This window comes from Eufriesea mexicana, unplaced genomic scaffold (genome assembly GCF_001483705.2).
Source record: "Eufriesea mexicana isolate 0111107269 unplaced genomic scaffold, ASM148370v2 scaffold3966, whole genome shotgun sequence".
NCBI lineage: Eukaryota > Metazoa > Arthropoda > Insecta > Hymenoptera > Apidae > Eufriesea > Eufriesea mexicana.
The window spans coordinates 239,638-264,161 of NW_016911967.1; the positions used below are offsets into that span (position 1 = coordinate 239,638).

Consider the following 24,524-nt stretch of genomic DNA (forward strand, 5'->3'; position numbering starts at 1 on the left):
TCAGAATTTTCTAGAATACTTCTCAGATCTATCTAATTCTAATCTTATTGTTACATAAATTATAAAGTAACACTAATATTTAAATTGCGAATTATCCAATTTCTAATCGCAAAATAATAATTCTTAAATCTACCTGTAAACAGCAAGAAATAATTCCCGAAATCTATATTCATTGCAAACCCAAATCCAAGTCATATGTACGTATGAACACCTCTAATAGCACTACCCTCTCACCAACCCCAAATCACGAAAGGCAAAATAAATTTCGAGCTGAATCTCACGGAAACGATACCACCATAAACCCCATGGAGATTAATCTTGTCAGCTCGACATTCGTCGGAGTCCGACAGGAGAGAGGCTCGAGACATTTCCGTCCACGTTTCGTTCCTAACACGAATTTATCGAGCGTCACGGACCACCCTTTCCGCCCCCAACCCTGGGATAAATTGCCCGCGTGTCTTTCACCATTTTCAGCGTGTCTTCGGCCTGTTTCGACTCCCTTTTAATTAATTTTCCGCGTTCCAATATCGCCGGTGTCATCCGCGACGAAGGAAACGCCGATTCCTTCGGACACCCCTCGATGCCGGGTATCAGAAACGAGACACGGCGTCGGAACAAAGACAGCTCCCTCTGACATCCAGTCGAACAAGCACCGGGGCGTTTTAATTTACCTCGATCACCGATAAAAGCCCAAATGGACGACCGGGTCGGTGGTACGAGGAGGCAAAAGAATATGCACGGTCTAGTCGAGAGAATCGACAGGCGTCGAAATTCGACGCGAACACGCGGTTCAGATCCTGGATGAAGCTTTGACGTAATAACGAGCAGAGCCACTAGAGCGCAAAGATGGACGAGGCTTCTCCAGTCGGACTCGTCGGGATCGAAGACACGCGAGAGTGGTCATGGCGTTTTGGATTACTGTTTGCTGCGCTTTAGAGGCCGTCGAGACAGCGGGCCAAGGGGGCTCGAAGATAAAAGAGTTTCTTCGCTTTCAGCCATGTTGGAAGACGGCTTGGAAGGGTGGCTCGTAAACTTCTGCAACGCGGTGTCTTTCGTTTCCATCTTTGTTTATTCCCCGAATGATAAAAATGGAAGTACGACGATGTAAAAGGCGCGGACTGCTTCGTTGTGTCTTGGAAAGATTAACCCCTTGCCCTACGATTTCAGTTCCGATGGCACGTGCCATAATCAACAGCGGGGTTGGTCACACGAGCCATTTTATGCGAACATGGAGAAGAATAACACGTAATCGAGACGCAATTCCTTCAGGGAAAATTAACCACGAGCATGACTAATGAAAATAATTATTAAACGTCGCTGAAGTGCGTCTAAATCACTATTTTTCTAGCTATGTAATTTATTAGAATAGTTTCCACGAAGAAATATATGCGCAGGTGTCTACTCTGTGCCAAACGAAAATTTTCGAACTGATTCTTCTGCTATTGGTCATGGACCGCTCTATCAACCACCCTAACTTTTTCAAGGAACAGTGTAGGAATTGTAAAAATTGTCGAAGTTCCAATATTGCGTGGCACTATCAACAGGAAAATCAGGCACGTGTCGAGTCACGTCGTAACAACTCGTAAACTTCTGCAAGGTGATGTCTTTCGTTTCCATCTTTGTTTATTCCCCGAATGATAAGGATGGAAGTATGACGATGTAAAAGGTACGGACTGCTTCGTTGTGTTTTGGAAAGATTAGCTCCTTGCCCTACGATCTAAGCTCCGATGGCACGTGCCATAAATCAACAAGAGCCACACGTCGAGCCACGTGAGGAATAACACGTAATCGAGGCAGAAGGACATAGGCGAAAATTAACCACGAGCCTGACTAATTAAAATAATCGTTCAACGCTGCAGAAGCACGTCTAAATTACTATTTTCCTAGCTATGTAAATTACTAGTTTCCTCGACGAAATAAATACACAGGTAGCTACTCCGTGTTCAACGAAAACCCTCAAACTGATTCCTCTACTATGGTCACGGACCACTATATCAACCACCCTAAATTTTTCTTGGAACAGTAAAGAAATTGTAAAAATGTAAAATAAATATTACTCACTATACTCTCGTTCGAATACCGTAGAAGTTTCGATGGGGTGTGGCACGATTAACAGGAAAATCAGTCACACGTTGAGCCATGTCGTACCAACGCGTGCCATAGTGAACAGCAAGGCTGGTCACACCTCGAGCACACACGTTCGAACGCGTCGAAGAATAACACGTAACTGAGACAGGACGTCATCGACAAAAACTCAAGAGCCTAACCTATGATGTTTACGTTTCGCTCTACCTACGAACCGTGCCTCGTGTTCGGCCCGACCTTACCACGAGTCTCACATAATACTGTAGGCAAATGGTTTAACACAACCACATATAATTTCCAGAAGCTTGTTACTGAATACTATCAAGATTCTTTCGGGACAAATATAACGAAGTATACGCAACGTAAAGGTAGCGAGTCTCACATAATACTGTAGGCAAATGGTTTAACACATTCGCAACCACATATAATTTCCAGAAGCCTGTTACTGAATACTATCAAGATTCTTTCGGGACAAATATAACGAAGTATACGCAACGTAAAGGTTAACAATCTTTCTGTACATTTCTCTCGTATTATAAATCCGTACGATATCAGAGAATTATTCATTTAATAATTTGAAAACGTATGCAACGAGTAACAAGATTTTAAAATGACAAAATTATTTACATTCAGATAAAAAGTTCCAAAAAATGACAAAAAGATAACCTAACCGGTATTGAAACCAAGAAATTATAACGACGTGGAATTACTACGTTGCTGGCCTAGATCATGTCAACATGGCGTATGCAAATTATTTGCATCCTCTGTTACCGAAATTCAGAGTAATTTGTTCAATAAATTCGATTCGATTATATTTCTTATTTCTTAGTTGTATAAATGGAATGTGAGGTTAGAAATGAGAACTGATATCTATTACATTTCGCGGTTAGATAACCTCAAAACCAAATAGCTTTTAAATACATATTCTAGTATTATCGATATTCACTTACCAAACAGTAAATTTAGCGCAGCGAACTTCCGCCGTTTAATTTGTTCAGCCCACTTTCTCGAGCAACGAATAGTAACCAAAAAGCAATAGCACGAAAACGGCAATGACGTAATAACGAAAGGACGGCATTGTCTTGGTTATAAATTCGCGAACTTCATCGACTGCGTGCGTATTTCCTCTAACCACTTCTCTCTTTGCCAGCGCTAAACTAAAAAGAAGAAACGAATTAAAATTTCCATAGATGCCAAATGAACCGAGGGAATCAAGATATCTACCTTCGTATTTATTAATCGATTGATGAAGCTGCGCGATCGACGCCATTAAACACAGTTCGGCGTGTTCCGACGCAGCGCCACAGACGGCAACTAAGGGAACTAGGGACACGAGCTCGTCGCGCTACTCGGACGAAACTAATCGGACCGTTGTCCGAGACTTCGTAAATGGCTCGGTGAAAAAAGGACGCGGAAAGGACAGGTTACAGAGCAACGCGTCCAGGATAGTGGATTTCTGATACACACGGGTTGACATCGAGCCGTCCTACTACAGACGCGAACTTATTCAATTAAATGCAGGAAAGTTGCAGCGAAAGTTTCTCAGCTATAAACGAGGGTTGGTCGTTTAAAACTGTAGAAAAGAGATTCCTCTCAACGACACCTTATTGCTGAAGAAAAAGAAAGGAAGAAATAATAGAAACTGGGCGATTTTCATCGCTTAAAATTCTTTCACGAGAATCCTGCATTGCAATTTTGTTCGAAAGGCGATTTTTAGGTTACGTATAATCAAGAAAATATTAAAATTGATCATAAAAATCGTATAATTCATTCTATCAATTTTTTAATTAATTGTGAGCTACTAGGATTATATTAAATTTTAAGTACTAGGATTATATTAAATTTTAAGTATGATTTTAACGTTTTGGTTTATACTGTGGTTTTAAAATGATCAAAATATTTTTACCTTTACAAATATTTTTTTGGTAAAATGTTGATAGGGCATTTTAATTATTGTTTAGAATTTTCTTTATTTTTTAAATTAAAAGGATAATATATTTAAGAGTCTTTCATATATAGATTATATTAATAAATTGTATATTACTTTCTGGTTATTTAGTGGATAACGTTATAAATATTTTTATGGTTATTATTATTGCAAATCTGTGGTCTGACATGATGTGGTGTGGTATGAATTATGGTTCCAAAACGAACATTTCTTTCTCTATCTAACTAACAATAATTACTCCGTTCTGTTACATGAAGTATCACATTTACTGAAAATTTCTTTCTCAATTCAATGTAAATTTCCTTGAAATTATAATAAAAATAAAAAGAAGCTTCTATTACGTTAAACATTCTTTCGCCATATCCCTTTTCAATATATTTCCACATTTTCTATAACAAATGCCACAGTTACAATCCAGCATTGTAGTTTCGAGAACCTTGATCTTATTCACCCTTTTCATAACATTCCAAGTAACTGGAGCAAAAGCATCTTTTATAAAATACAAACTCAAAACTTTTCGACTGCGGTACTTATTTGTCGTGAATATATTTCAAAGAAAGCGAGACACCGAGTGCACCGTTCCATTAAAAACGATCAAACCGCAAACGTGTACGCATTTCGAATAATATTCTCTGTCACAGAGGAGAGTAAACAATAATCCCATCCAATAAACACCATGCTTCGATAAAAACACCTTGTCCGACACCAAAGCGTACGTTTCGGGTTAAAAGGAAGAAAAATAAAACGATAAAAAGGAATCAATTCTGAGTCCTGAGTGAAACACAACAGCACGTAAAGTTTTCTTCGGAGTGAAGAGAATTTTGTAGAATTCCTTTCTTTCGAAGGAAACTTTCCATTAAACTTTAATCAAGCTCTGAGCAGGGGACGTAGAAAGGATAGAGAGGAAGCAAGAACACGATCATTCTCAACGATAGAAAATCACACTGGCACACACGTTTGTTTGTAGAAACTCAATGTACCTAACAGTGGTATAGCGTCGGAGACCTGGGGCAGGGTCTCGGCGACGAGATTCAGGAACACGGTCAGCGATAACAAGATGGTCACTCCTGAAACAGTCGTAGAGCCCGGCTTGTTCAATGATCCATTTCATATTCGCGTTCGAAGCAAGTAAACCGACGACCGTGCTCACCCATTGGCACGAGCATCGTCCCTTGATTCTATCCGCTGATCGTCCAGATCACCGACAAATTCGAGGATCAAGATGCGAGTAAATCCCCGGTTTTAAGATAGACCAACTTGCAGATTCAATGTCTGATCCCGTGTGGAGGATTTGGTTTATTCTCAACCAATTTTCAGTATCTCTCGCAATATTAAATTTTGATTTAATTTTAATTTTGAGTTACGATGGATTTTCACTCGTTTTAAAAATTGGGACAATTAACTCTTTCGCTACGGCGAACTACGAAGTTTCAAAGATCAAAGAGGAAACGTTACGATCGTGCAGTTTTTAGCATTCGGACTTTCGACGCAAATCTTTTGAAGAAATAAAGGAAAGGAAAAACTGACCATTGCAATAGAGCTTGTAGTTCTCTGCCAAGAGAGCTAAGAGGAACCGTAGCACTTAATTCTTTTACTCAATTTTTGTGGCCCGTGACTATAGTCACCAGTTGTACGTAGATGGCGCCTCGTAGTTGGTGACTATAGTCACCAGTCGTGCGTAGGTGGCGCCTCATGACCGGTGACTATAGTTACCCATAGTAGCGAAAAGGTTAATTAGGTCTCGGGGATTCACTTAATTCTTTTACTCAACTTTTGTGGCCCGTGACTATAGTCACCAGTTGTACGTAGATGGCGCCTCCTAGTTGGTGACTATAGTCACCAGTCGTACGTAGGTGGCGCCTCATGACCGATGACTATAATCACCCATAGTAGCGAAGGGGTTAATTAGGTCTCGGGGATTCACTCAGTTTTGCAACTCGAAATTTCTTTGATTCTCTGAAAATATACTCGTTTATTCGATTTCTGCGTTCAAAGGGCTGTTCCTGTTTCTTGTATAATGCAATTACGCATGCACGAGTCGAAAATTCAGTATTTGGGTACACGTTATTAACCAGCTCGGGAAGTTTTGATACTTGCGTGATACTTGGTCAATCAGTCGCAGCTTTTGCAAAATTTTTACATTATATTCAGAAATCGCGGCAATAGACGTTGCATTACCAAATCGTCGTTGAATTTAACAACGCAACATTACAACTGTTCACGATTAATCACAGATAATGACATAATCTCTATCTTGGAGGAGCACCATTTCATAAATACGAAATTCTTCACGTCTGCAATTTTCCTTTCAAAGAAGAATCTATTAATTTCGCGTGATTAAAAGTTTCCTAATTACATCACTCTCAACTAAAAAAATTTCCCTAAAATGAAGATAGGAATAATCCATTTGTTACCTGATCTTTTACCAAAGACACCCTGATATGACTAACAAGGAGAGTGCAAGTCCTTCGGGTCACCGATTTGGTTCAAACATTGCAGGTTTGCAGATCTTTCAAGTCTAGCCTCGAATATTGAAAATCCCAAATAAGTTCAATTTGTTAACAAACAATTTCATTACCCACGAGCCTCGAATATCAAAAGGAATCTATAATCGTAAAAGAGGAAATGTGTCCTGTGTCGTCTGAAACGTGGTTGATTTATGCCATAAAAATATATGTACATTTCCGAATCACGTAAGGAACTCGGTATTTCTAGTACACCTAGAGGAAATAGCCGGATCGTAAAGTCGGCATTGCACGAAATGGATAAATGAAAAAACAAAGCGACGACCGGTGAGAATCGTGGCCGGAAGTAAAGTTCGCCCAACGGCGGTGTCGTAGGAATTTTATTGCGGAGGAACAGCCGCTGTTTATAGGGCCCCATGGGAGGAATGGATTAAATAATAAATAATGCGAACGGGTAGAGAGGGAGGCTGCGCAACTCGTGGCCACGGTGATTCGCACAGTGACATTTTTATCTGAGAGAAACTACCCTTGCGACTGAGCTCACTTCCGTCTCGCTCTTCATCTTTTAATAATAATGTCCGCAAATTTATTACGTCAATAGCTTCTCGACTCCCGACATCTTGGAATATCTATACAACAGCTGTAAATGTAATTAATCCGCTGTTGGCCATTTGAGTTCCTCGCTCTTACATCTTTCTCCCTCAATTTAATTCTTTATTGTATTTTATTCGTCGTTATTATCCTTTGCATTGGGATTTAAATATTTGGAACAGGAAATAATTGTGCGAAAGATAGAAAAGACTTTGTAAGTATTCCAGAATAATCCTGGATATTTGGAAAACTTGAAGTTGCACAAGAATTAGAGTCGGCCATAAGGAAAATTCTGCAAACATTTATCTACAGTAACAAGTGTTTGAATGAAAACAGAAACGCGAAAATAGAAGTTATTACCTATTATTCATTAAAACACCTACAAATTATTCCCTTAAATTATTTCTCTGTCACACAATTAGGATTTCACCCAAAGAAAAGAATCACTAACCTCAAAAAAGTTAATTAATTTAAAAAGAGAAAATAATAGAAAATAAGAAAATCCACAGAACAAGTTCATCGGCGCATAATACCAAGGAAAGTATCTCACGAGACGTAATACGTGTCACTTTACGACGTTGGTTCACGAACCGATTGGAACACCGTAAAGACAACGCGATAACGAGATCTAATGGCAGCCGGAAACTTCTATTTGATCGAGGTAAATAAAGGGGTGGCTCGAGGAGCGATGGCTGTTTCGCAATTCTTTGTTTCACGCGGTGTAGAATTAATGGCGCATTTACATCGGAAGCGGATTGGGGCGGTCCGCGGAACAGCGGAAAAATCGTCGGCTTTTTCCAGCGCGAAAACGCGCTGCATTGTTTCCCTGCTCAACCGTCGGTTCCTATTTTCATTCAAACCCCTGCATTTATACCACGGAGAAAGCGTTAATATCAAGCGTCGGGAACGACACAAAAGTGTTTTTTATGAGCGCATCGATAAACCGTATCGACACTCCGCTTATTTTCTTGCCTGCCCGGTGTTCACGGTGAATTTAACATGTTGAAATACCGAACCCAGAGGGTGGCTCAGAAGAAACGTTAAAGACAAGGAATGATGGAGGACTAGGGGGAGAGGAGAGGGTGGCCAGGGTGTGCAAAAAGGAGAGACGGGCAGGAGCCAGACGCGGTTGAATAATGAAGAGGAAAATGGACGAAGCGCAAAATGGCGCGGGAGATAAAAAAAGAGAGAGAAAAAAAATGGCGGGAGAGAAAGAGCGGCGCAAGAGAGAATTATAGATGAAAGCGGAGGAGAAAAGGCGCGGAAATAAAACGGTGATCCGCGATTAAGACCGAGGATAATATGGAGAAATGATGGATAGTGGACGTGAAAGTGATTGGCAAAGTGTCCGAAATAAAACTGATAAATGGTCCAAATGTGGTGGATTTACGAGTATGCAAATGAGTAGTGAAATGGAATGAAAAATGTGAATGACGTGGAATAGATTGGAATAAGATTAGAAACATGAGAATGATATGAAGAAATAAGACGTAATAAATGTACATGTATACATACGAATAAAGAGGATTAATAAAATGTCCAACAACACCCCCAACCCCCAAATACATATATATGGAAGGTAAAATAGTTCTTACCCAATTATTCCAATAATTTTGCACTATATATAATAATCTAAGAAAATTAAATGAATAAAGAGGATTAATAAAATGTCCAACAACCCCCATCCCCCAAATACATATATATACAAGTTAAAATATTTCTTATCCAATTATTGTAATAATTTTGCACTATATATAATAATCTAAAGAAATTAAATGAATAAAGAGAATTAATAAAATGTCCAACAACCCCCACCCCCTAAATATATATATATACATGTTAAAAAATTTCTTATCCAATTATTGTAACAATTTTGCACTATATATAATAATCTGAAGAAATTAAATGAATAAAGAGAATTAATAAAATGTCCAACAACCCCCATCCCCCAATTATTCTAATAATTTTGTACTATATATAATAGTGTAAAGAAATTAAATATATATATTTTGAGTTAAAAATTTTGAAGAAATTTATGAACGTAGTTTACACGTTTGAGTAAAAAGAAAGTAAGAACATGATTTTTACCATTCTGTCATAAGTACCAAAACCAAAAGACCTCAAATTTGATCACGAATTCCTCCATAATTAAGTAGTAAATTATTCCCAAATTTTGAGCAATGACTTCTTGTAACATAATTCGAGAAAATTCTTGAACTTCGACGTTTGGGTAAGAACTGCTTAAAAAGAAAAAGTGGTAAACGAGGATCAACGCGATATAGAATGCAGGAATCGTGTAAAGGACGACGAAGCAAAGATGTCAATGTCCAGCTTCACGATTGATGTAAACCCGAAGTGCCATCTGCCTTTTGAAACAAGCGTATATACGACTATTGAACGAGTTTTGTCGTTCAGGAATTTCTGAAAAACAAACCGTCACTCGGGATAATAGGTTTCGGTTCGTCAGTTTTCCATCGGGCATCGATTTATCGGTTGATATTTTTGCTCAGATTAACAAACTCGCTGAAACTCTGCAAGCTTTTGAATCGATGACGTAGACGTCCGTTATCCAATGTAAACTCCATTCGGTGGAATATCGGCCAACTCGACGGAAAAATGTTGGCTCATTTGCGATTAATGCGGGATTTGCAACATGACTGCAAGCACCGAAACGAGGTTACTAAGAAAAATCTTCGTTGTCTTGTATGCACTTGTTGGGTCAACGTTGATGTGGTATGATCACGTACACTTGCTGCAGTTTTTAAAATTATTGGAATTTACGAAAGGCCTGTGAGCTTTTATATTATGTAGCGATATATTATTTATTTGCTAACATTTTAAATTATTTTAACAGCACAGAAATCCCTGTTACAAAGTCGAGTTAGGTTAAATTAAATATTTCTCAGGTATTTGGTAACCGAGATCATTAAAATTCCAAGTGAGAGAAATTTTCAATAATTGTGGCGAATCACATTGGCGTAGACCAAAAAGTGCACCAAGTCAGAGACAGTACAAAATTTCCTGCTGTCTATGAAGCCTTTTCTCTCCTGGTCTCGAAGCAAGAGCAATGCGTGGCAAAAAGAACAGAGTGCTCTACAGATTCACCGAGTTCGGACAGTAGCCATGGTTATCGTGGAAAGTTTCGACTAGAAGGATGGAAAGAAAGGAAGAGACCGTTCCTCTGTTGAAGAGTGGGAAAGAGGTATTTTCATTCTGAGCTCGGTAATCCGATGATGCGTGGAGTATGTTTGGCAGAGGCACTTCCTGAACAAAAGGATTCCTTAGTTTCGAGGGGTAAGTTTGTAAGAAGAAACGTGAAGCCGAAGAAAAGTTTCGTGCTTCTGCCAAATTTTTTGCGATACATGTTTGCTTGCTTTGTATAGGATAATTTTTGGGAGTGAAATAGACCACTGTGGTTACTTTCAAACTCGTGCGAAAGAGATTTATGAACCGTATAGTAAAATCCATTCATTCATAATTCCCCTTTTCCCTTCTTTTTACCTAAAATATTTTGATATTTGATATTAACCTTTTGATATTAATTTCTAAAATGCAGTTTTGTTTATGTCATTAAAGAAACTAGATTTTTATTATATTTCCTAATTTCATTTTTGAATTATTATTAACAAATATATACATGTATTTTAAAAAAAGGTGGTATTCGAGCAATCTTTCAATTTTAACGTGGTATGTAAATGGTATGGAGAATATCACTATTAAATTTAACGTGAGATAATTATTATACTCAAACTCTAATGCAAATATATTAATAACTATCAAACATATATAACCCCTTTAAAATTCAATTTCAGAGAATTATATGAATCTGAGCCAGGAATAATTAGAATGGTATATACACAAATATTCCAATCTACCATTAAAACAAGAAAATATTCCGATTTTCCACGCACAATTCATCGAATAATTAATACGAAGAATTAAAAATATCACGATCACACCCTCCCCCTCTCTTTGTCACACAAACACCACTACCCCTGAATTATCACGGAATAAAAAGCCCCAAAACCCGCGAATACTCGCGAAATGACCACAGGCGTGCAGACACACGTCTACAAAAAACAATTATACAAATTCTATCGGAGCCGTCGAAATTCCGCTTTGAAATGAACGGGGCCGCTGGAATCAGGACTGTTTTATCAATAACGCAATGAATCGAGGTGTCCGCAAATTCCCAAAACCACGCCGGGAGATACGTCCCGACACTGTATTTCTCGATATAATTTAACCAAACAACGCCTCCGCGTTACAATTGCACCAACGAAGGCGAATAAATACCCGGCCGGTTAACACGCAAACTGATTAAATAGTTTCCGCCGATTCCCCGCGATCATCGCCCGATTGATGATCAGAGCGATTCGCCATTACCCGGCAACGTTTCGATTTTTCATCAGACACGGCGAGCGAGCCTCGACAAAGTCGTCAAAGAGAGGTGAAAACTGACGATTCGTCGGACGGCACGTGATCAGAGAGCTGAACAAAGAGCTGAACAGAGAGCTCTACGCAGGAAGAATCCATCCGTGTGATCCTGCCAGAGTAATCACGACCGCTTCTCTTTTTATTAATTCAATTAGACCTAGTGAAACTCGCACGAAACGGCCGGTGAAATTAACCGGAGATAATCCTTGCTCCTTTGAACTTATAGCTTGCATTAGCTGCACCTTTAATGACTCATAAAGTACCAGCATGAACCGGTGGCTACCCCGAGCTGGCGTTCGTCACCCCCTTCTCTGTTTTATCGATTGGGTATCTTGTATGGGGTGCTTCGAAGTTATGGGTCGGTTGAGTAGAAGGTGGCGATAGATGATAGAAGAAACGTTGGATGACGAACACGTGGTAGCTTTCTGGGGTAATCTTGGCTGTTTGATGACGTACAATTTCACGTCTTCGTATTGACCATTTTCGCGGACACTCGATGAAGTTGAAATTAATATCGGAGTTATTAGAACAGGTGAATTATGTGGTTTCAGATTTTCCAGATTTCTAGTTACTGAAAATATGCAACTCAGTTTGAAAAAATAAATTGGTCCTAAGATTTATTGGAAAAGAAGCAATGGTAATCGAAGATATATACCACTTCAAATATTATTACCCATATATACTATATTTACTATAAGTGGAGAGAAATATACACAATAAAATGATAAATATTGTTCCTTACCTTTAGTAAATGCAATAAATAATATAGCCAATACTATCAGCGTTTTTAGGAAAATATAAATAATAAATTCAAATGAGAAGTATTGAATGAAAATGACGAATACATAGATAAAACGAAAGTAATAAAAACAAGTAGTGTTTTTAATTAGGTATTATCATCTTTGTAGCCTATATTTTACTGGAATATGGTTGAAATGGTGTCATTTATGATTAATGCACTCGGCCGAAGATCTCAATCGAAAATGATCAATATACTGTTCATCGTCAGAAAGTCTATCATCAAAACGCATGAAAGTACCAGGTCCTGAAGTACTTGAACTGGCTGAATAAATAAAAATGCTTCTTCGATCATCCTGCACCACCATCTATTGGACCAATAGCTCCCAAGCATCCTGCACCTTCCCTTGCCTCTTACTTTCGTTTCTCTTCGCATTGGCGATTCATCTATCACGATCTATACGACTCGAGATCGCGTTTCTGGTTGCTCAACGCGATCCAAAATCGACGCGACAGGTAAATGTCAAGGCGCACGCGCGCCAACTGGAGGCATGAATTTTTGATTATCGTGATTTTTTCAAGCGACGATACGCACTGTCACGCGATTTATAGAACCGTGGGTTATTACGGCTGTAACGTTGGTGGAATTTAAATTTATACGTGACACCGGTCCCTGGTGTCATGAAGCATGGTCGCTGTAAAATGCAATAAAATACTCGCCTCGTTCGGTGAAACGCAATTTGTTCGATGCAGGCTGAAATATTTTCATTATTTTAGTTCAGGCTTGTTTCAGGAAACAATGAAGAGGTGGTCGTGACGCGAATTCGACTCGCTGCTATAGAATAGAGATGACTGTAGCTCTGACGAATGATTGCTTTGGACCTGGACACCTCAACGACCTAATTAGATCTAATTACTGTCAATCAAATCGAGTCGATTTATACGATATCCTTAGGCTAGTATTCAAGGAGGCAATCCAGATTTGGTTGTGTCACGGTCTTAAGAAATAAGATTCCAAAGATTATACATAGTTACAACTTTGACAGAGAGTTGCTTCAGACCTGGACACTTCAACGATCACCTAATTAGACCTAATTATTACCAGTAAAATCGATATCGTCTGTACTTCCAAATTTGCTAATCAAAGCTAGATCTAGACTAATATTCGAGGAGACAATGGAGATCTAAGTGTCAAAATTCATCTCAGTCTTGAGAAACATAGTTTCAAGGACCAGACACGGTTGCAATTTCGACAAAGGATCGTTTCACACCAAATGACTTCAACGATCATCTAATTACACCTAATTATTACTAATAAAATCGACTTAGCCTATACCCATAAATTTACCGATCATACCTACTTTCTGTCAACTATTTAATCAACGAAGAGCGCACAGTTACTTCCTAGACAGCAAAACGAATGCTTCACACCGACATGTACCAGCATTAACAGCCAGCTATTCAAATTCAAAAGGTTCGTCGAGCACGACGTGCCGTTCGCTCATAGATCAGAACAAAAGACGGGAAAGTTAGGGAACAGACAGGGCAGAATGTCTTCGCATGACAAACACTCTGTGACTCTGAATGCAGATGGCGATGAGGTTGGTTCCCCTGTGTCTGGGACGACCGACTAATTAGAAAAGCCTGCACGCATGGTTATACGCGCGACTAATTTCAAGTTCATCCCGGGCTAACCGCGTCCATTACCTAATCAGAAAGTTGGCAAGTTGGCACGAGCAATCGAGCGAATTGCCACGTACGTTACTCGAAGCACGAGCTTCGTTTCGAGTGTCTCGGTCAGATATGTACACACGCGTTTACAAATAAGACGCGTTGTCTTGTCTAATTGCCCAGAGTCGATATCGCGAAGTACTTGCTCAGTTCTCTGTCAGTTTAGGTGCTGACAATTACGAAAGTGGTCTAAGTCCAAGCTCCAAGAGACACGGGTTTCTTACTCCTTTCGTGCCCCACTTCGCGTTCCTAAATTTATTAAGTTTCTAATTTATATTCACCCGAGTGCAGAGCTCTCGGTATTCTGAGACGAGATACACACGATTTAGGCTACTTTCGTATTTAATGAAACACGCATACGTGTTCCATTTTGGACAATAATAGGATTAATTAGCGAATGTCTTGTTTCGAGGAACAATCGAGCGAGTGTTCCAAGAAGATACGAGCTAACTAATCAAATAATAGTTTAAAGATCCACTGTCAAGCTACAGAAATTTATCATAAGAAATAATGAATTTATGTTACATAATATTCCCAAACCCCTAAATTCTGATGAATTACCAATTGGTCAATATCGACAAACGTCTAACAATTATCCAACCCAATTTATCATAAATGAACATCGCAAACCTAAGAAATGCTTCATCTTACACACATCCATCTGAGATTCAGCTACTAATAAAATCGTAATAAAAGTCACAAAATTGGTTGCTTATTAAAGAAACAACGCATTTCTATATCAAATGGAAGTACATCCAGAGACATTTGAGAATCGAAATGAAAATTCTACTTTTCTTTCATCCAATCCTCGAACTCTGTTTCATCCTAGGTAGACCTGTCCGCTGTCAAACACGCATAGAGGACACGAGATGGAAACAGATACTTGTCCATCACCTTCGATGCAAATGAAACACGCGACAGAAGACATCCGTTGTTTGGAAGAATGCTAAAATCGTTATAGGACGACGGGAATGGCGAAACAAGCCGACGTTGGACAGCTTTCGACGCGTCGATCGGAATCGTGCCTCGTTCCTCCGACGGAAACATGGCGTTTATAGCAGGAACGTAGTTTTCATGCATCGCATAGATATCTATGCGGCCGTTGGAATCGATTCTGCCAGCATTATTTGCGGTCCGCGAACCACTGTTATCGCAGGTCGCCTCTCGAACTGTCCAGGAACGCTGTGGAACCGACTACGAGTTAGGTGAGCATTAAACAGCGACCGGATCACTGGCGAGATAAGGAAATAGTCGATCGGGGAAGAAACCGGGATTTACGAACGCGGGGATGCAATTCGCACAGACTTCGACGTTGCTATCTCCACCTGACGTAGGGAATCCTGCGAATTCCAATTATAGGAGAACCATGGAATGTATGTACACGAAGGTCCCTACCTATTGCTACCACTTCCTGCGTAATAACAGGATTCGTGATAAAAATGTTCGACGTTCCACTTTGTTCCTTCGCAGGCAAACGAAGTGAAATTCAGTTAGAGATCGGTGATCGAATCTGTTGGATCATCCTAGAGCAACATAGTCCCTTTTGCTAGATGAGAAATCGGTTAGCTGAAAGCAAAGAAGCGTTCAATGGGATTTAACGAAGAACGATTTTCAACAATTTTGTGAAATTCTTGTAACGATCTCCAGGTCTCGTCTGAGAGAAACGAAACTGCTTGCTAGGTGCTAGCAGATAGGTGTTGCTCCTAACTACTGCTCTTTTTAATTAATATAGAAAATCCTTTATATTTCCTTCAATGTAAAATTTTGTAAAACTTTTACACGAATCAGTTCCAGGTCTTAGAAAAATCGTTCCACTTACTGAATGAGCTAACAGGCAGGTGTTGCTCCTAACTGATCCCCAGGTATCGTCTGAGAGAAACCGAACTGCTTGCTAGGTGACTTAACAGATAGGTGTTGCTCCTAACTATTGTTCTTTTTAATTAATATAGAAAATACTTTATATTTCCTTCGGTGCCCACCAATTTTGTAAAACTTTTACACGAACCAGTTCCAGGTCTTAGAGAAATCGTATCACTTACTAAGTAAGCTAACAGACAGGTGTTGCTTCTAACTTGATACCCTTTTCTATCAAAACTAGTGTCAAACGATACTACAAATTCCACCTATCAACGTACTCAATCGACAACGTGATTTCATAATATCTCACAATTTTGAGACAAACCTTATCCCTCTCCTTATACCTCATATCAAAAATCCTTGGCACTCTGTATACCACTACATGTCATCACTCTTCTATTTTCTCCAGTTTCCCAAGTTCCTCAGAATTTTAAGATACTCAGACCCTAACGAGTTCCAAACTTCGATCAAACCTCATTGCTTCCAGCTACTCTAACAGACAGGTCTCACCTTCCTACCAAAAATCAGACCACCGTTAAAAATCCTTGACATGTGACTGATCAAGCACTATGTATTTGCAAGGAGAAGGAGGTATTTAAGACGAGCAGTTGGCACCACCTTCGGTGAATCCCTGCATTCAGATAACCCTGGAGTTGGCGAATTGCTCGATCGCCTGGAAGCACCCTCCACGGGTTTGTTTCTATCTAAATATAACCCTGTCAGCAGTTCTGAACTTGACGCGCACGTCGTGTCAGACGTATGCGAGCACCCGACGAAGAAACTACTCGGCAACCTGTTCAGAAATTCGAATAGGGATTTACACATCCCGGCAGGGAGAAAGAACGGTTACACGACGACGGGAACTTGTCCCGAAGTTCGGATAGTCCCTCTCCGCGGATGTGTTTTTCTCCCACTGGGAGGTGGATACGAGTTCTGATAAGGCGTCTTCGATACCGAAGTTTCGGGATTCGATTGTTGAAACTGCTGTTAGCGTATGCTGGATAGATAGATGGAACCACTGTAGCTGCTGATGCAAAACTCTTTAAGGGTCCTTTCAATCTTTTCTCTCTATACTTTGTAGGGTAGTATAAATTTTTATTTTTTGACAGTGACAATCGGGGTGCTCGAAACAATTAGATAGCTATGTCAAAGATATTTTAAGGAACATTGACTGAATTTAATGCCATGAATGCTGATGGAAATCTCTTTAAGGGGTCTTTCAATCTCATCTTTCTCTACTTTGTGGGGTAGTATAAATTTCAATTTCTTGACAGTGACACTCGGGGTGCTCAAAACAATTAGATAGCTGTGTCAAGGATATTTTAAGCAATATTGATTGAATTTAATTGCTGTCATTTTGGTACTAAAAAATGAACGAATCTTCATAAATCTTTATTAATTTTAGGTTCAGATTTATTGGGCAGTCGTCTTGAATTGCTTATAATTTGAAGTGAAAATAGCATTGTAAAACTTTGGCATAATATTTCTACAATATCTATAATATTTCTGAAGTTTATTCCTATAATATCTCTAATATTTCTATAATCTATAAGATTATACTTCCGTTTACCATATCATCGTGACACGAATAAATACGAATATGCAGTTTATACGAAGAATACATTAATAGGATTAAAGAAATATTCAAATTTTGCTACCTGCTAGTGCATAAACCTCACCAATTAAATCTATAATTCAAATTACTTAATATTTATAACCAATTTCTAAATTCTACTATACTCTTTATCGAAATTAGTAACAGAAACAGAAATTAAGAAACAAAGTAACAATTTGCAAATTTCTTTGACAATAACTTAGAAGTAATAAATGTCCTCTAGAATATAATAAAAATCCTCATTGTCTAACATATGAAATGTCACCACTTAATCCTATCTTTCATATCAATATCTCATGAAACAAGGGCGTCCAAAAAAATTTACAAATGATTATTTCGTTTCCCAATCGTTGCCAGTAAGAGTTCATTCGAGTAAGGATATTCTCGCGTCGATAAATTATTACACCCCTAACTGTTTCGAGCGAATTCCACTTCGTTCCAGGATTTTAAGCCATTCGCACTTAAACCCGAAGGCCAATTAAACCCAACGGCTTGCCAGTCCTCGACCACCAACAAGAACGAATAGTGAAAACGAACCGAATCTCCCTACATGTAAAGGTTATAAAGGGGATGAAAGGAAAGGAAGCAGGGAGCATCGATGGAATCGAACAAGTTTCTCGACTATGCGTCGTTCAGCTGTCCTGCAAACAAACGAGCAAACAAGTTCCAGGGGAGGTACGAAATGCAGCAGCCACTCCTTCGGATATTTCCCTCCAACGACTGCAATACTTTCATCGGGGTAGCGCGCCTCTGCATTTCGTTCCAAGTAAATTTCTTCCGGCTACCGCTCGTTAATGGCCGCGAAATTTAATCTCTTCAATTTTGCGCTCCAACTCGTGGCGATCCGTTAAGAACGCGATTTTCTAATTACGCTGAAATTGCATCGGCCACGTTCACCGAAATGTAATACCGTTCAATTATGTTAACGCAAAAAGAACGCGCCAGGCGTTAAACTGTTAAGCGAGTTTTTGTCCTTTCATCGGGAACTTCTTCACTCTTGGCGCGAAATTCAAAGGGGACAGGAGTGAATTAATTTTCGGTTTTGGTTCGAACGATGTCCGTCAGTTTTGGAAATTACTTCCTGCGTCTTTAACACAGGCACTACTGAACGTTAATTTTGTAAAGGCTGGAAGTACGTATTTTGACAAAATTAATATTAATATAGTATAATATAATAATAACATAATTCCATAAAATTATATGGAATTATTTAAATCTATCATACCACTATAATTATTCTCATTTGTGTATAATAAATTTTGGTTACTAATTATAAATCGGTAGTTCGAGGTTTAAGGGTTAATTCCATTTTTATAGTTAACAGATTAATCGAATCTTTCTTTCTTTATATATTTTATCGTCGTTAATTGTACTATTATTTCTCGAAACTTGGTGAGAATTTTCGACAATATTTTTGGACTGAATATTAATCTCAGAATTTTTAAAAAATTTTTACTCTACTCTCTCAGAATTCATATGACTCCCTATTGACACAAGAAGATGAAAAATTTGAAAGTCTTGCATCTTTAACACAGGGATTAATGAACGTTAATTTTGCAAAGGCTGGAAGTACGTAACTGCTTTTGACAAAATTAATGTTTAAATAGTATAATATAATAATAATATAATTCCATAAAATTATATGGAATTATTTAAATCTATCATACCACTGTAATTATTCTCATTTGTGTATAATAAATTTTGGTTATTAATTATAGATCGATAGTTCGAGGTTTATGGATTAATTCTATTTTTATATTTAATAGGTTAGTTCAATCTTTCTATCCCTTTATATTTTATCATTGTTAATTGTATTATTATTCTTCGAAACTTTTTAAGGATTTTCGACAATATTTTTGAAATGAATATTAATCTCAGAATTTAAAAAAAAATTTTACTCCACTCTCTCAGAATTCATAAAACTCCCTACTGACACAAGACTATGAAAAATTTGAAATCAATTGTATCAATATCTCTTCCATATCCATTTTGAATTATCTACAGTGTTTGTTAGTTCACTCTTTGAAAATCAGTGGAATGAAAAAATTTCATTGGGTGGTTCGAATTTTTTAAAAATTTCGGCACGCGAAGAAAATAGAATCAACCCTCAAAGGCAAACAAACACGAAATACTAGTTTATATTTTTCGAACGCGAACGAAAATTTCTCCAATTTACTAGATCCCTGGGTCTAAGGGAACCCGAAAATTTCTGTCAACCGCACTCTTCCTTCCTCTTTTGCCGGCGACTCTAATGGCCGATGATGCATTTCGCTCGCGGTCGCTGGTATCGCCTGCGTTTCCGATATTTCGAAAAATGTTTCTATCGTTCGATTTCGACGTGCCGGCTCGGATCTCCAGATTCAATATCGCGGGTCCCGGGCCACGATGGAAATTGAAATTTGCAATGTTGAAACGTTACACGAGGGGGTTGCAGACGTACAAGGATGGATGCCCGTGTGCACGCGGAATCGAGTCGAATAAGCGGAAAGATCAGACGACCCCGGATATCCGTACGATGTTTTTGCGTCGGATTAAAGGGGTGCCTTGAAATTGAAATGAATTTCCGGATAACGAGAACGATCGACGAGAAACTCAAAATGGACTTCCGCCTCCTCCTTCGCAAACTTCCTATCCCTGAAGATGTTCCCATGGTAATTTTCTTTGTACGTTCCTCATCTTATTTTTCTTTCTTTCTTTTTCTTTTGAGATTTCTTGGTATACACTTGGGTCTCCTTTTTAGGTAGTATTTATGCACGGTATATACAGTATATACATATGCACATTGTCCCTACATGTACATTTTATTCGCGTTTATATGGGGTGCTTTTATTTCTTTTTCTTAAATATTGTACGCTTTGTGTATAATTATACGTGTCTTCCTGTAAATTACAGTTACATCTATATAATCGTTCTTTCCAATGTGTTTTCACCACATTTATACAATTTTTTCGTACATCAGATTATTTTTGTGCGATCCTTCTGACACATTTTATGTATTTTAATATAATTCGCAGAAAATATGAGAATAAAATTTTAAAAAATTAAAAATTCTTCTTTTCTTGGATATTATACCCCATAGTGAAGCTACGTTTCTTTTTAATTCTCCTAAAATCCACGGAGAATAGTACTTTATGCACAATTAGTATGAAATCAGAATTTTACATTTTATCGCAAATTAATTTTCGAGAGTCAATTTTTTTACACGTTACACACATACGTTGCCTCTGTAAAGCGACCCAAGTGAATAAAAAAATTAAAGAAACCTACGGAATACATTAATTTTCATTTTAAAAGACAAATTTTTCGCGAGAAATGAAAATGAAAATACGTTTCACGGATCTCCGCGTTAAATTAGAGAAGAGAAAAATGAAAACAAAATCCGGGTGTCATATTCGCGATAATTGGGATTCATAAAACACGCTTTATAATCGTTTATTCGAAAAATAGAAAATACTGCAGAGCATTCATTTCGGTCTCTGCCGAAGAGATAAATCGCAATGCGAGGAATCGTGGAAAGGCATCATTTAACGAAGAAGATTAATAACGGAACGTGTATCGCGTGCAATTAAAACGATCATGATAAGACCATTGGGATAAAAAGGATGCTTTTTGTTCGATTCATTTTTGGTATGATACAGTGGCTAATTGCTCCAGTTTAAATCTGCACACAGTTCCACTTCTCCCTCCCCCATTAAAGTTTCAACCGAAACTTCCAGCTGCACCAAGTAAAATTGTAATTGCTCATGGAAAATTTCGAACGCGCCCCGGGTACCGAATATGGCGGAGAAAATATGTAACTAATTTCAGGGGAAAAAGGAAAGCGACGGGAACGGTGAAAGAATCGGTAAAACAAAAGGATTCGGTTTCGAATAAAAATGGGACCTCTAACGATTCATGCATCGTTGCGAGTCCATTTTTGCAAACTCTATAATTATCAATTTTGTATTTTTATACCCATCATTTTTATCTCTATCCACGTGAGGTAATATTTCTCCATTTTTCCCCAAATCGTTAACTGTTCCAATGAAGGCAAAATTTAATAAAACCGAAACGAATTTGGAAATATTTTTCCTAACAAAAGGAATATTTATATTACTTCGAAATAGTAATTTATAGAAATTCAACTGTCCTTCTGATATTAATATTTTTTACCGATTAGGATAAAGTTAATACAAATTTTATACAGTTTCTAAAATTAAATTAAAAGAAAATTTATTCACTTCGTGACTCGTTTAAGAAAACAGTTTCACCGTCTGCAATCCCATAAGAATATTTTCTAAGAGAAGCAAATGAAGAAAATATGCGAGGGACCTATTATTTTCTCAAATAGATACCATACCTAACATGTCACAAAATTATTACCTATTACGACTCTCTCTATCTACTCTATCAAAGTTGTACATATATCATCAGTATAAGGCATCAGGAAGCATACAAACAATGCTTCTAAACGAATCATTGGGAAAAAGTGAAAATTCCTATAATAAAACAAATTCAACGTAAACCAAAATACAAATCATGTATCAAGTTCCGAACTGTATTTGATTATACAGAAAGAACATAAAAATCAATATCACACACGATAAAAATTTATGCATCATAGATATATGGTGCTACTACTATCCCTGGAAAAATCCATTTGGCTAAACTCAATAATAGGTATCTTTTACCATCTTGTCCTCGATAAATAAACAAAGAATTGAATTAATTTTTAATTATTATTTTAATTAATATTTAACACTTTGTTTTATCATGGCACAAGCGAGAAGAATAAACTTGGTCGGCAATTTCTTGGCTAGGGTGGCGAAGTTAACGAATGAGATAACAGACAATTGAGATGATACGACAATTTGCAATAATTTAGTAACATGCTACGCTCCTAAAATCTGTAATATCCCTCTCCACCAGTCACGCACAATCTAAGGGCAGAATTTCGCGCGTGGGGCACCCAGGGGGCGCGAAAAATTCATTTAGAGTCGGAGGAGCGGGCTTATCGGCATAAATATAATATCACGTGCTGCAAGTGTCACGTATACGGGAGCGGGCTGATGCATACGCAAGTATACACGGCGCCAAAGACTCGCTATCAGAGACGGCCGCATGAAAGCTCTCGGCTGCTTCGACGCTGATGGCCTGTCTTCCGAGTCGACTGTTCCGCGCGACGGAGCACCGGGTTTTCGCATAAATTTGCATCGCGTGTCGTCGATCGAGCCGCTTGTTCGAGCCGCTGGAAAAAATATCGGCACAAAGGCCCGGCCCGGTCGCTCGTGCATCGGTTTTTCCACCCTCCTCTCGGCCGAACGCCATTTTCTTGCCGGCATTTATGCATTATTCCCATCGGGCTCTCGCCGAGGGAACTGGGTCGACCGCCGGTGTCGAATTAATAAATGGACCGCCGTAAGAAGTAAATGGAACGTTGTGCACAGAGGAGATAAATGGCGAGCAGAGTGATTACGAATTTTTCGCGTGTCCGCAGCGCGGCGCTCCATTTCCGCGCCATGGCCGATCCACGGCTTCCGATTCCACATTTTCGGCAATTACAATTTTCCGATGCTGCTGCGGATTTGTACGGGCACGACTGCAAGTGTTTTTGATCCTTCCTTCCTTTTATTTTATTTTATTTTTCCTTTTTCTGTGGCGCCGGTGATTTTGATGCACCAATCGCTTCGGGGTAGCTTCAGGGGGTTGGGATTGGGGTTGGTAGATTTAGGTGTGGGTAGTTTCTAACTCAAAACGATCAATCGCAGAGACGAGGACACGGGAAAAGTGGTTAATTACTTCACCGACATCCTCAACTTCCAATTTGATCGTGTTACCTGTCGCCATGAGAGTCTCTGTGTGTTTGAAAACGTTCTTAAAAGGAGCATCGAAACTAACAAAATGGATTCGCAGTTTCAACGGAAGCTACCTAAACGAATGGCGCGCAAAAAAGCCAGAACAAAGGGAAACGAGGAAATCAAAGAAAAACATCCAGCCGGAAATCGATTCCCTTACCAAGCATTTTTTCCGAACGTTTCACTGGACAACCAAGATTTCGCTTTCCCGATATCGAGCAGCGGGATCACCGATTTTCCACGGGATAACGTTAATTGGATAGGACAGCTGCCATAAACGAGAGTGCCGAAATTATTCGAAACCTTGGAAGCAACAAGCCGAGAAATCCACTTGCACCCGCGATTTCCGGAGGAAAAAATCGTGGATTTTGTTCATCGCGACACCGATGGATGCGGTTATCGGTGAACCCTGTCTTGATTTATTTCCATTCCGCAGTTTCGAGCGCCGTTTCGAGCTGCGGCTTGTTGCCCCAGCCGTGACCAACGTCGATTCGGGAAAATAATGGCGTGTGATTGCGGAATAATGGGAATCAAAGAGACCATTGAACGTTGGTCGTATTTAGCGCGACATTTTCCTATAGCGCTGAAAATTTCTGTCATAATGGAAACGCGACGTCGTTACGACTCGAACGCGATATTGATGAGGACTGGCTGACCGTTCTTCTTTTATGCATTTCCAATTCCCCCAGGGCTAGTGAAATTTACACTGTCTCCATTCGTTTCTCTCATTTTTGAAGATTCTTTGGTTTATTTCGAACGACAGAGAGTTGCCATGATTTCCTTGCGTATTTTGTATTTTTCAAGAACAGTTATAAAATATTTGGATACGACTAGGAATGGAAGTCCTAGTTCCTGATTTTTAACCAGGTCGATGAGTCATTTCTGGAGATATTGGTTTTCGAATTAAGAGAGATTGAAGTAGGATATAAATTTGTGATGATTTTTAAAACGAGATGAACTATCGCGAGTATATTCCTTGAGAATTAGATTAATAATGGAAATATTTTAAGAATACGAGAAAACAGGATATAAATTATCTATAAAATAAATGTTTAATTTTAGAAGATTTTATAATCTGGCAGATTTCGTTGGATTACTATTATTGACCTGCACTACTGTACGGAAATATTATTATACTAAACTGCAAAATAAACTGTTTACTCTGTGTGAATCACTGACTTCTACTCCTGTCTTAAATAGGAAGTCCATGAAATAAATTACGC

General features: G+C 38.7%; 1 protein-coding gene across 1 annotated transcript in view; it reads right to left on the reverse strand.

Moving 5' to 3' along the window:
- The window catches only part of LOC108551413 (acetylcholine receptor subunit alpha-type acr-16), a gene marked incomplete at its 5' end in the record, with an annotated part of 108,040 nt that overhangs the window by 74,363 nt on the left and 9,153 nt on the right, over window positions 1-24,524 (reverse strand). Inside the window, one exon of the mRNA XM_017905564.1 lies at window positions 5,014-5,100. Coding sequence (XP_017761053.1) covers window positions 5,014-5,100 — 87 coding nt within the window. The remainder of the gene's footprint in view (window positions 1-5,013; window positions 5,101-24,524) is intronic.